The 13,623-nt window shown below is 48.8% G+C and overlaps 3 protein-coding genes across 3 annotated transcripts; 2 read left to right on the forward strand and 1 right to left on the reverse strand.

The window, feature by feature from the left end:
- Nucleotides 1–281: 281 nt before the first annotated feature.
- LCP9604111_6506 (dynamin-like GTPase vpsA) lies at nucleotides 282–2,770 on the forward strand (the record flags this gene model as incomplete). The annotated part of the gene is made up of 7 exons (XM_039074435.1): nucleotides 282–307; nucleotides 359–428; nucleotides 509–603; nucleotides 707–1,442; nucleotides 1,502–2,405; nucleotides 2,461–2,545; nucleotides 2,602–2,770. The coding sequence occupies 7 exons, from the start codon at nucleotides 282–284 to the stop codon at nucleotides 2,768–2,770; spliced, it is 2,085 nt and encodes a 694-aa protein (XP_038927556.1).
- A 2,913-nt stretch (nucleotides 2,771–5,683) lies between these two features.
- LCP9604111_6507 (carbon-nitrogen hydrolase family protein) lies at nucleotides 5,684–8,375 on the reverse strand (the record flags this gene model as incomplete). The annotated part of the gene is made up of 8 exons (XM_039074436.1): nucleotides 5,684–5,750; nucleotides 5,876–6,007; nucleotides 6,134–6,193; nucleotides 6,257–6,369; nucleotides 7,344–7,612; nucleotides 7,669–8,072; nucleotides 8,158–8,246; nucleotides 8,331–8,375. The coding sequence occupies 8 exons, from the start codon at nucleotides 8,373–8,375 to the stop codon at nucleotides 5,684–5,686; spliced, it is 1,179 nt and encodes a 392-aa protein (XP_038927557.1).
- Nucleotides 8,376–10,514: 2,139 nt separating this feature from the next.
- On the forward strand, nucleotides 10,515–13,453 carry LCP9604111_6508 (potassium ion transporter; the record flags this gene model as incomplete). Its single annotated transcript, XM_039074437.1, has 4 exons — nucleotides 10,515–10,535; nucleotides 10,604–10,764; nucleotides 10,817–12,575; nucleotides 12,629–13,453. 4 exons carry the CDS (start codon nucleotides 10,515–10,517, stop codon nucleotides 13,451–13,453), a joined length of 2,766 nt encoding a protein of 921 aa, XP_038927558.1.
- Nucleotides 13,454–13,623: the final 170 nt, after the last annotated feature.

The raw sequence follows: 13,623 nt of genomic DNA on the forward strand, positions 1-13,623 counted from the left end.
ATCTGTTAGGTTATTTGGCATGTTGAAATAGTCTCTTTCTTTAGGATATCCGGCTTATAACACTATATACACTATTCTTCACTCGTCAGTACTTTGATTGTAGCCTAGGCCGACAGACCGGGACGCCACTACATCACCGCCTTCGTGAGCCAAACAATCCCTCCACTTACACCGTGCACCTCCCCGGTTCTACTTCATTCGACTTCTCTGTTGCCTCGTTTTTCTTGCTTTTTCCATATTCCTTGCCTAGAAGCAGTTTTCCGTATCCCAAATCGCCAGCCATGGCAAGCCCCACGACCGGCCACTCGTGCGCAAACCCCTGTCCCTTTCCTATGCGGTCTGGCTAATCTCCGTGCAGCATAAATGTCAATGACCCCAGCTTGATTTCGCTGGTGAACAAGCTTCAAGATGTCTTTTCCACAGTCGGTGTATGTATACTTGATCAGAGGTCACAGATCAATTGTGATTACAGGGGCACCATGTGCGCTAACACCGCTACTCGTTTTAGGTGCACAACCCAATCGATCTGCCCCAAATTGCCGTTGTCGGGTCGCAATCTAGCGGAAAGAGTTCGGTGCTAGAGAATATCGTCGGCCGGGATTTGTATGTTGCTTGTTTTGGGGAGCTTGCGCGGCCCCGTGCACGCCCTCGGTGGCGGGGCATGCGCCATATGTGAATAATTGCTAACCAAGTTTTCGCCTTGCAGCTTGCCTCGTGGCTCTGGAATCGTCACTCGGAGACCCCTTATCTTGCAACTGATTAACAAAACCCCCACCACGAACGGGGAGACCAAGTTGGAGACAACGGACAGCGAGTCCAACGTGAACGAGTACGGTGAATTTCTACACCTCCCCGGGGAGAAGTTCTTCGATTTCAACAAGATTCGAGATGAAATCGTCCGCGAAACGGAGACCAAGGTCGGAAAGAATGCCGGAATCTCGCCCTCCCCGATCAACCTGCGCATCTACTCCCCCAACGTCTTGACCTTGACCCTCGTCGATCTGCCTGGTTTGACTAAGGTGCCCGTCGGAGACCAACCGAAGGATATTGAGAAGCAAATCCGTGATATGGTCCTCAAGTATATTAGCAAGCCCAACGCAATCATCCTAGCAGTCACCTCGGCCAACCAAGATCTTGCCAACTCGGATGGTCTGAAGTTGGCACGTGAGGTGGACCCGGAGGGTCAACGCACCATCGGTGTGTTGAGTAAGGTCGATCTGATGGATGATGGTACGGATGTAGTAGATATTCTCGCTGGACGAATTATCCCCTTGCGCCTGGGTTATGTGCCAGTGGTCAACCGTGGCCAGCGTGACATTGAGAACAAGAAACTCATTGCTTATGCCTTGGAGAACGAGAAGAACTTCTTCGAGAACCACAAGGCGTACCGGAATAAGGCTTCCTACTGCGGTACGCCGTATCTGGCACGAAAACTGAATTTGGTAGGGGTTGACCCCAATCGTCTATGAAACCTTTGGACTAACGGACTTCCTATTTTTAGATTCTTATGATGCACATCAAGCAAACTCTGCCCGATATCAAGGCCCGCATTTCCGCCTCCCTCCAGAAATACACCGCAGAGCTAGGGCAACTAGGTGACTCTATGCTCGGCAACAGCGCCAACATCATCCTGAACATCATCACTGAGTTCAGCAACGAGTACCGTACAGTCTTGGAGGGAAATAACCAGGAGTTGTCCAGCATCGAGCTGTCCGGTGGTGCTCGTATTTCTTTTGTGTTCCATGAACTCTACGCGAACGGTGTCAAGGCTGTCGATCCCTTCGACTTTGTGAAGGACATTGATATCCGAACTATCCTTTACAACTCGTCCGGTTCTTCACCCGCACTATTTGTTGGCACCACCGCCTTTGAGTTGATTGTGAAGCAGCAGATCAGGCGACTGGAAGAGCCCAGCTTGAAATGTATCTCTCTCGTTTACGACGAGTTGGTGCGCATCCTGAGCCAGCTCTTGACCAAACAGCTGTTCCGCCGCTACCCCATGCTGAAGGAGAAGTTCCATGCTGTCGTCATCCAATTCTTCAAGAAGTGCCTTGAGCCTACCAACAAGCTGGTCAAGGACTTGATCAACATGGAATCCACCTACGTGAACACCGGCCACCCTGATTTCCTGAACGGACACCGCGCCATGACTCTCGTCAACGAGCGTCAGGCAGCCGCCAAGCCTACACAGGTCGACCCCAAGACTGGCAAGCCTCTCCTCCCAGCCCGTGCCCAGAGCCCCTCGCTCGACACCAGCGGTGAGGCCAATAACAACAGTGGGTTCTTCGGCAGCTTCTGGGCTTCCAAGAACAAGAAGAAGATGGCCCTGATGGAGGCTCCTCCGGCAACTCTTAAGGCTTCAGCTAGCTTGTCTGAGCGTGAAGCCACCGAAGTTGAGGTTATCAGTAAGTGGACTAGCTCATGCAGAACGCGTGTGATATTTGACTAACACTCACGCAGAACTCCTGATCACTTCCTACTTCAACATTGTCAAGCGCACAATGATCGACATGGTCCCCAAGGCGGTCATGTACACCCTGGTCCAGTATGTATCATCCCCAATCCCTTTCGTCGAGTATACTAACAAATGATTTTCCTAAGATTCTCCAAGGATGAGATGCAACGCGAACTACTAGAGCAAATGTACCGCACCAACGAGCTCGACGAACTCCTCAAGGAGAGCGATTACACGACCCGCCGACGAAAGGAATGCCAACAGATGGTCGAGAGCCTGGGTCGCGCCAGCGAAATCGTCAGCCAAGTCCAGTGACGAAAGAGTGGACTTGGTCACTAGACGATTTATCCCTAGAGGAAAAAATCATCCCATTGACCGCTACGTTGGTGGAGTTGGGCTCCTCGCATCTCTTTGTGATTTTTGCAACACGCTCCGAATATCTTGACTATACTCCGTACTTGCTTTGCTGTTCCTACCATCCCTTGGTTAGCGACTTGTTCCGTTGGTCCTTGTTTAGATGTTGATCCGGGTGGTTCGGGTTCGGATTTCGGATTTTCGTCTTCTTTGGTTTCGATAAGAGGGAGTTCTTTGCTTCACCTTACTACATGTTTTCTTTTCTTTTTTTCCCAATTTGAGAGCTCTATACCGTTTTCCTTTCTCATTGCTTGGTCTGTTGTCTGCGTTTGCGGACTTCCTGCCACGGACGCCCGGATGATTGTATCAATTAATGATTCTGTCTCTGCTTTATGACTTAGCTTAGAATTCAAATGTTGACTTTTCAATGTTTTCATCATTTACGTTATAGTTCATATCAGTACATGCAGGGGCGGTAACTTTTGAGACGTGAGAAAGCTACAGTCAACAAGAATAGTGCCAATACGATTTGGATATCCAATAATATCCGCGCGAGCAAATGCTAGACAACACCGGTTTTTTATGTGTGGGAGATGAGAAGGTGATTATGAAGATGATGATGTCCTTCATTCTTTATTTCCGCAGTTTGATGTCGCAGAAGTGCTTTAAATACATAAAATTGGAAATTCTTTCCAGTAGATACAAAACAAGTTGAGCAAGCCTCCCTAGCGAACGGCGACCGTGACATGGACGTTGATGATGTCCATGGAAGCAAAGTATGCTAGACCAGTTTGTCTTTCGAGATGACGAGCTTCCATTCAATGATTCCATGACCGCCTGCCAATGGTTTCTTCGGGGTGTGGATGATTCTTGGACATATTTCCTTGGTGCCTTTTTTTTTTGTGGGTTATGGCTGTCCTGCAAGTCCACGGTGGTGAGGAGTGTTGTGGGCAGAGTTTGATGTGGGGGGTTTTTTTTCTTGTTTTGATCTGTGCCTTGGGCTTAGAATTGTCAGCATTATTGTCTTGAACGGGGGGGCTGTTGTGAACCAAGGCTTACCATACTCATGATTCTTTTTCTTCGTGACACCCGTTGCGTGAGCATGAAGGAGGGTTGAAAATGACAGAGACAATGCCTTCGATGTATTTGTGAAGCCTCGAAGTTGTCAGAGAGTTTGTGGTTGGTCATGAGTAGTTTCAGAAGAGCTTGATAGTTGGCGCTCCTTGTTTCAGTGTGCCAACCCAGTCTAGTGGGAAGTGATCCAGTCAAGTGTGAAAGTCGATGTCAATTGATGCCGTGCGATGAACAGTTGTTGAGGCTTTGTGTCTCGGAGGCGGGCTCTTTAGTACCGTTTCGTGGAGAATCAATGTGGTCTTCGGTATTGGGATTTGATGTGACCCAAAGGTGGAGGTATTGAGAGGCTGGTGGTTGTCGAGTGCTGGGAATTGACTGGATGATATGCACTGACATCTCTATACTGCAACCTTGCGAGACCACTCTTGTCGGCTTTCACTACTTGATGTCAACTCACAGTGGGCAGCATCGATATACCAGAATCAACTCGCAGTGGACAGACTGATATACCAGAATCAACTCTAAGTCCCAGGTAAATTAGGAACAGTGCACCCCCTGAGCATACAACCCAACACGCCGCCTATTGGTGCTGGGAAGTATGGTGTCAGAGGATGATGTTCCTAATTCACTCGTGAGCGTCGAGAATAATGGTTCTTCAGTGCTGCCACGGTCCCAAGTACCAGAAACATGGATCCCTTGATCATACAACCCAACACGCCGCCTATTGTTGCTGAGAAATATGGTGTCAAGAGGATGTATTCCGGGCTCACTTGGCGGCCGTCGAGGATAATGGTTCTTCATGCTGCCACAGTCCCAAGTACCAGAAACATGGATCGATTGATCATACAACCCAGCACACCGCCTGTTGGTGCTGAGAAGTATGGTGTCAAGAGGATATATCTCTGGCTCACTTGGTGACTGTTGAGGAAGGTAGTGAGGGACCGGCAGGAGGTGGTCTGCAACATTGCAGCAAGTTGATGGGTTTCCGCATTGGACTGGGTGGTGGGATGACCGTATGAGATGGGATTGAGTTAAGCAGGAAGTTATTCAAATTCTCGAGGATCTCGTGGGTTGGTGGTGACTGGTGACTAGAAGTGTTAGCACTGGCAAAAGCGAATCACAAGTTGGGAGACAAACAGTCATGTCATTGCATCCCTCTTCATTCAGGTGGAATCATGAGCTCTGCTGGCTGGGCTATAGTAGAATTGGAAGTGTCGAAAGACTCCAGTGGAATCATCAGGGAACTGTGATTTTGGAAGTCAGCCTTGCATCTCAAGAGACGATATTTCTGATCTCACCAAATCCCTTTCTCTTGCGAAGATCAAAAGCAACCAATTTTCCATCCCTTTTCCTTGTTCCTTCATTTTGTCCCGTCTGATGCAAATCCATTTCCTCCTTCTTTTCCCTTCTTTTGTGGTTTGTTTCTTTCCCTCTTTTCTTTTCTTTTTTTTTTTTTTGTAGCTGCTGTTGTCTGGGGATGATGATGATGTTGATGATGATGATGTTGATGATGATGATGTTGATGATGATGATGTTGGTTGTTTCTTTTTCTTTTCTTTCTTTTTCGAGCTGAGCATCGGGCAATTGTCATGGGGGTTCCATTCGGATGCAAACGAGGTTTCTTTGCGCAGAGGTATGTGGTCAATGATGAATATATGGATGTTGCGGTGGCAGTCAGGAGGCATTTGCCGGTGGAGAAGTGGAGGCAGCCCTGTTCGGTGGTTGGCATGTTGTTGTGGCTGTTCAGAAGTGCAGAAATGTGTGGATTTTATGTAAGATGTGATGGTCATGCACAGTAAATCAATGAAGTGGCGGGCACATGCAACAAGTTGCGAGGAAGGCAGATTGAAAATGAGAGACGCTGTTCCTGTGGCAGAAGGCACCAATGTGAACTTGCGTCAGCCAATGGATCGGCTGGTTAGATCTTTCACTCATCATTGCAGAGCAGAAGAAACAGAGAGGTGAGAAGGGTTCGAATGCTCAATTTCTTACCCGGGTATTTGCAAACTGCAATCCAGGTTGCTGTTCGTGATGGGTGGTAGGCTAATAGCAGCAACATGTAAATGATATAGCGTTTGAGGCAAAGGCTGTTTCAAGCTGCAAGGGTTTGTTTTGATTCCACATCTATCACGGTTAGTACCGAGCAAGGATGGAAACATAGTGATATAGTGATGGAACAATGTTGATGAAAGGCCAAGGGATGACATGGTCAAGTCAAGATGGGTTAGGGGAGAGGAAGAATATACTCACAATGCACAGCAGAGATGCAAGATCAAAAGCCACAGTGATGAAGCCCATAGGGTGTTAGGTCTATGAGACAAGTAAGTGCATGTCAGTGATTGAAGGATGGTGACAGGTGGTAGGCAGACTTACCTTAGTGGACATGATGTGCCACGTGAGTGTGGGTGTTGACATGACAGATGTGACAGTCGCAACAATGCGTTTCTGGCAGTCAGATATGGTGACAGACTCCATTTCCAATGAATCTTGATGCAAGATATGATGGAAGATGTGATGTGGAGTGGACAAGATATTTTGAGACCCAAGCTGATGATGGAATGTACTTGGGGTGATGAAACCCTAGATGGAAGAAGAGGGATTGATGGAATGAAAGATGAGGAGGATGGGGAGTTGAAGAAGAGAGAAATAGTAAAGGGGGGGGTTGTTATATAGGTAGGAAATGTGACTCGCTTAGGAAGGTACTTTCCCTATTTGGGAAGGGACAATGGGAGACAATAGAACCCGTGGGGGCCTTCCCAATTGCCTATTGTCATATCAGGTGATACCCACCAGCCGCTAGCTGCTTCTTCATGTGGTATTCACGACCTGGTCAGGTACATGAAACCGTCTTCTAGTGGGCATCCTTGTAGAAGGTATGAAGAAGTGTAGCTTTCAAACTAGCATTCGTGATAAGCCAATGCCGATATATAGCCCAGAATTGATGCTGTAATCATAATCTTACAGTGCAAAGTAGATTTATTCCGGGATAAGAGTAGTCGACCGCTTATGCGGCCTTGTCATGACATTATGGTAGTCTTCTTAGACCTTAGTCTCTTTGGATGGTTTTTTCTATATATATCATCCCCCCATTCTTAAATTTTTCTAATTAAACGGCGGCAAAAGGAAGGGAAAGCTCAATCCACGTAGACAACTTTCTAGACCTTTGATCTATGAAGCCTCGGGGATTGGAGATAAGCTTTTTGACGCCAGACTGTGTTCGGAATAGCGGATCCGCCCGTCATGGCGGGTCACCACCTGGGCAACATCCATGGAATCATCTAATATCCTTGATGTTGCGTCTTTTTTGGTTGGCTTTCTGGCTTATTACTAGAAGTCGCATGGTTACAATGGTCGGGAAAAGTAAGAGAAGTAAGAAAGAATCAGAATTGACCAAGCTCTACTTTCGCCCGGTATGCCGATAACTATAGTGCCAATCCTCTTTCTTCAGGTCTTGTCGCACCTTGTAATTCCTCTCTGCAGCCTCAATAGGCCCCATATCCAAATCGGCAACGACGAATCCCTCCTCAGTCCCCATCTTAGCAATCGAACCCACTAGAGGGAGCGTAATCTGCGATAGGCCCAAGAAATCCTCCGACGGCCCGGCGGCGTTGACGAAGACAATACCACAGGTATTCTCAAAGCAGCGGGATGTAATGGTCGACTCGAGGAAGAGGGCTTCAGAATCCGGGTTATACGCGCGAGCTTCGGGAGAGGCGTCGTGGGGGGTCCCTGGTAGAAGTTTGAGTTAGATCAGTGAGGTACAGGCTAGGAAAAATTCAACATACAGTATGTAGGCACAATCACAATTTCCGCCCCGTCGACGATCAATTCCCGGAATGCTTCGGGGAATGCCAGATCCCAGCAGATCATCATTCCTACGCGGCCGATCGGGGTGTCGATTGCCACATGGGGCTCTGACCCTGAGGAGGTGAGGTAGGGTCGTTCCGGGTGCCAGATATTCTTCTTGCGGTAGGAGCCGAGCACAGTGCCATCGTTTGAGATGAAGTATGCTGTGTTGTAGAGCAGGGTTGATTGATCGGGCCCCGTGTGCTTTTCGATGATTGTACCCGGTACAATACAGATTTGCAATTTCTTGGCCAGGCGTTGATAGTTCGCTAGGTACTCGGCGGACTTGCCGGCCTGGACTGTCCAAAGGGGGTCTGTGGGGACCATGCCGCTGAGATGGTATCTGATTGACTCGAATCAGCCAGTGTTCATTTGTTTTGGGGCTATCCAGTGTCGTCAGACAGGAAGTCTAATAACACATCTCTTACTCTGGAAGGACAGCTAGCTCGGCGCCCTGAGCAGCAGCCTCACTGATGTAGTTGCATGCTGTCGCATGATTATACTCAGGGTCAAGCTCCTGCGATACTGTTAGCAAATCCGATCGCAATTGCATGTCTTCAATGGTTCGAAGCTCGGATACAGCCCAAGTCGATGCACCGACCTTGATATGCCATTGGATTACAGCAATGCGATGCGTAGAGGCCATTTTATGTCAATTCTACAGGTACAGGAAGCGATTATAATGGAGAGAAGAAAAAAAAAACAAACTATCCATGGTCATCCACTGGCTACCCCAACGAGAAATTGGGGTCAATGACCTCAACAATCCCACCCCGCCGCGATCAAATCGTCTATCCAAAAATCAACATATCCAGTATAAGAATAGTCGGTCGCGTATGAGGCCTCCGTCCTTGACCTAGCTCAATGTATTGACCTATTTGACTTAAGATGAGATCGGGGACTTCGTTTGCCACGACCTTGGGCTCCGAACTTGGCCTGGTGGTCCCATTAACCACTCTCCCTCAGCCACATCCCCATCCAATATCGGAACTAAAACCTCCCCGCTTCGTTCATCGACAGCAACACAAAGATTCTACCCTGTTCACTATTTCTGCATCCAGAGGGATAACCGGCGCTTCGCCTTCTAGTTCCCCCTTGATCATGCCACAGCCTGACGCAGCGCCATCTTCCCAGTGGCAAGAAAGCATTCCGAATTACTAGGCCATCCTCTCTGACCGCCGAAACACTCGCACCCACCCACCCACAACCTAAGACTCGTTTAATAGAAAAATACGATTCCTGCGGCGTAGGGAGCCTATCTACTCCCGATAGGTGCGCCGGCCGTGGCGAAAGAAGAGTCGCGATCTTCACGCAGCAGCTGGGCGCTTCCAACGCTCACCATATTTACGCTAGACGAAGTGCCCTAGATCTACCTTGTTTTCTAAGTTTTCCGGGTTCACTGGGGCAGTAGAGACGGAAGAAGAAACAGCGGCCTCTCCCACGCGTGAAATTCCCACATACAATATAGCTAGAAGGATGATCATTGGAAATGGTAGGAAGACATGCCGGACACACTTTACGGCAATATTCTCTGTACGACCAAGGGAAATAATCCTTGTCCAGCGAGACAATATCGGCGAGTAAAGGAGGTACAGATACGGAGTATAGTGGAGTACCCGAGAGACATCCCTGAAAAGTGAACACCTTGAGAATTGATATTTTCAGGACAAAATAAGTCTGTCATACCCCTGAAGTTGAAGCCGAGATGAGTCAAACAGCTGCAGTCCCAAGGTAAACAAACTTCAAAGTCCAATTCAAAATCTGACTAGATCTTGCATACTGCTTATCCGCACTTCTGATCTGTCAATACTTCGTAGTAGGGCTTAGATCTTCACGGAATTTTAGAATAGCCTGGCAAGAATGCTAGCCCTAGGAGATTAGAAGTCCGAATCTTTGTGAAATAGATGTTATGCTGCTATCTTGGCAGGAAATCGGCTATCTTCCACTACGGGTTTAGGAATGACCTAGATATACTCGGCCTCGGGGGACATGCTTTAGTACCTGCAAAAGACCACCCCTTCAAATAAAGAATGTCGGGCCGCGGGTGCCGCTTAATTTCTCTCGTTTCAAGGATATATATGGGCCCCTCGCATTTCTTTGTATTCTTGTATCTCCTATCAGCAGGTTTCGGTAAGAATGCAAGTAAGAAGGCGTGAGACACGTCGATGAATGATTGGAGATAACACCTTCCACTGCCAAGTATAGGGCGGCTGTCCTACGGGAGATGGAGAATGCAGGTACCAATTAGAAGGGGGAAATGGACTATTGATATCTCGGTAGCCCTAACAGTATAGGGGGAATCCTGCTAGGAACGGCCCACGGCATAGCCGGAATGAAAAGCGGGCCGATCTAGAACATCCCTTTCATATTAGACGATGGTGGACAATCTTATTGATGACGATGGCCGAGTTTCAGGTTTTTCCAAGGTTGGGATATATGCGATGCCAAGAAAAAAGCATAGCCATGATCACATGTCAATGCGCCGAGACTTGCATCTATTCAGGGATATGTCTATATCGCATATCGTACATGCAGCAAGGCAGTGAATCCCGATTTTTGAATCCGTCCGAGTGAAAGCTTATCGTGAAATGGAGGTGGGAAGAACCTTGGAATCCACTGGAGCTCTTTGTTTATTTTGATATATATTCGATTGTGATATCATCTGTATACTATTCCCAAAACACTCCAAGGTGTCTACATCGCCAAATCTAGAAATACACTTTGCTTCGCCACAAACCGACAAAGACGGACAAAAGGGATCGACAGACCACGTTTTCTGTGGCAGATGACAGTACCATACCGTACTGTAAGATTCCCGCATGCGTGATTTTTCCATCGCAGCTATTACCATTTCCTTTTTCTCAATTCGACCAGTTCTCTTATTCTTCCCCATTCATCTCCTTCCTACCTTCCCTCCGCTATGCCCGCGATTACCTCTACGCAAAATCGTGGCTCAATGCCACGCGGCTAAGAGCGGCCTCCCCCCGTCTCTTGCACGAAACCTCTCCGCTCGGTAGCGCTCGACGGGACCACATGTATGTATCGCGAAAAGCCAAACTCGAGATGTAAAAGCTAATGATGCAATAGGTTGGAAAAATTCCCCTCCTTTCGAGAGCACCCCGTCTCGACATCTCCCCCTTTGCGGCCAGTGCCAGTGCTCCCTGCTCGGCAACGGTCTGGCCGCAGTCCGTTCAATATGTTCTCGGATTCTCTCCACCGAGCGATAGCCTACAAGAAAAAGATCCCGATTCTAAACGAACTGCACCTCAATTTCATCTTTCTCCACTATGTCTACATCATATCCTGGGTTATCATCGGCTCGGTCATCGTTTACCCCGGTGGCAACCTCGACTACATCGATGCCCTTTTCCAATCCGCTGGCGCTGCCACCCAGAGCGGGTTGAACACGGTCAATCTGAATGACCTCCGGCTTTATCAACAGATCGTCTTATACCTAATGACATGTCTGTGCACACCGATCTTCATCCATGGCGCCGTGGTATTTGTTCGGTTATACTGGTTCGAGAAGCGCTTCCAACATGTGGTCAGTGACGCTCGGGCGATGCGACGGAGCCGATCCCGCATGGGAACCGTGACCGATGATGGGCGTACCCAGGAGAATAATATCAATCGTGCGGAGCTAGGAGTCAGCGGTCGACCCATCGTGGTGGTACGGGACCATTTAGGGGATGCCCGAGACACTCGAGTAACGGACCCGGCTAGCAAGAAAATCAATTCGGGCATGAACACACCGGAACTCCGGGGAAGCAGTGTTGAATCCAACTCCGAAGAAACGGATACAAGCAGCGAACCTCGTTTTGGCCTCGGGAGCTTGAAGGTGCCAACCCATTTGAACCCCGAACACCACATCGCCTTCTTGGAAAAGCAGCGGAAGGATAAAGGAGCGTTGCGCATCCCGAGTCCCCGGGAGTATGACCGTGGTGGTGCGCCTGAGGCTTTGGAAGAAGACGTGGACCATGAGGAGCACCCTCAGAATTTGAGTGACCATGACAGCCAACATAGCCCCGGTTCAAGCTCCGAGCGGCTCGATCGACTGGGTCCACTTGAAGAACAGCACATCACCATCAACGAACCAGATATTTCACGATCCCGTGGTCGCGGTAGTACGTTCCCTCGTCTGGATACTCGCCCTACTTTGCGGGAGACTAAAGATGGGAATGAGGTTACCACCCTTGGCGGTGCTAACGCGAGGAACACATTCAGGCAGGTGTTCCGGTCTCTGACGCAAGAGCGTGACCATTCCACCCAACCATATCTCAGTTGGAATGCGACAGTGGCTCGTAACTCCAATTTCGTCGATTTAACGGAGGAGCAGCGTGATGAGTTGGGCGGTATCGAATACCGTGCACTCAAGACATTGGCCGTCCTTCTTATCACCTACTACGTCGGCTTTCATCTCATCGGCATGGTTAGCATGATCGGTTGGATCATGACAGACACCCATTGGGGAGATATCGTCCGGGCTGATGGAGTTGGGCGGCCGTGGTGGGGAATCTTTACCGCTGCGTCGGCCTTCAACGATTTAGGTTTCACCTTGACACCTGACTCGATGAACTCTTTCCAAAGAGCCATTTTCCCTCTGCTCATGCTAGGGTTTCTAATCATCATCGGCAATACCGCCTTCCCATGCATGCTTCGTTTGATGATCTGGGTGCTTTCCAAATTCACCCGCCAGGGCTCTGCGCTATGGGAAGAGTTGAAGTTCCTTCTGGATCATCCCCGTCGATGCTTCACTCTATTGTTCCCCCGTAACGCCACTTGGTGGCTGTTTGGCATTCTCGTGGCCTTGAACGGCATTGATCTGATCTTCTTTGTCATCCTGGATGTGAGTTTGTTGTCTCCTTCTCTTGTGCGACTTCCACTGACCATGCTTTTTAGCTCAACGATTCTGCCGTCACTATGCTGCCACCCGGAATTCGAGTCGTGGACGGCTTTTTCCAGGCTGCTGCGACACGAACAGCCGGTTTTGGAATCATCAGTCTTACAGACCTTCACCCCGCCATCCAGGTTTCCTATTTGATCATGATGTATATCTCAGTCTTTCCCATCGCTATCTCTATGCGTCGAACCAATGTCTACGAAGAGAAGAGTTTGGGAATTTACGATGCCGCAGAGGATGATGATGACGAAGAGACAAATGCCCCCACATACATCGGAGCTCATTTGCGACGCCAATTGAGTTTCGACTTGTGGTATGTCTTTTTGGGCCTGTTTATCATTTCTATTGCGGAAGGTGGAAAATTGCAGAAGAACGACCACGCTTTCCAGCTGTTCACTGTTTTGTTTGAAGTTGTCTCGGCATACGGTACTGTGGGTTTGTCGTTTGGATACACCGGCGTCAATACCTCCTTCTCGGCGCAGTTCAATGTAGTCTCCAAGTTGGTGATCATTGCTATGCAACTCCGCGGTCGCCACCGTGGCCTACCATATGCGCTCGACCGCGCCGTCCTTCTCCCCTCTGACGCCCTCAATCGACGTGAGGCCGCAGACGGAGAACGCCGCATGCGCCGTCGCGCATCCAACTTCAGTGGAGTTGGGTCTTTCGCCCAATCGCAATCGCAATCCCAGTCGAGGAACGATCTTGGTCATTCTTCGGGTATGGACAGCCACGACTGGCAAACCCAGCCTACTCCCAATGCAGACTCTGTGATACATCGTCCCTCGGCTGTCCATCGTTCCTCAACTGTCCAATCCGATCGGTAGAAACGGGCGAAACCTTCATATTCTTTTGTTAACACCTATTAGAGGCTTGGCGTTCTACATACATATGCCCTGGCGGTTCAATCTTAATTTCAATGTACACATAATTATAGAAATATTACTTCCTTTGCTGATGGGATAAAACTTAGCCTTGTGACCAATATAACACTGGG

Source organism: Penicillium roqueforti (genome assembly GCF_015533775.1).
Source record: "Penicillium roqueforti strain LCP96 04111 chromosome Unknown scaffold_17, whole genome shotgun sequence".
NCBI classification, from domain to species: Eukaryota; Fungi; Ascomycota; class Eurotiomycetes; order Eurotiales; family Aspergillaceae; genus Penicillium; species Penicillium roqueforti.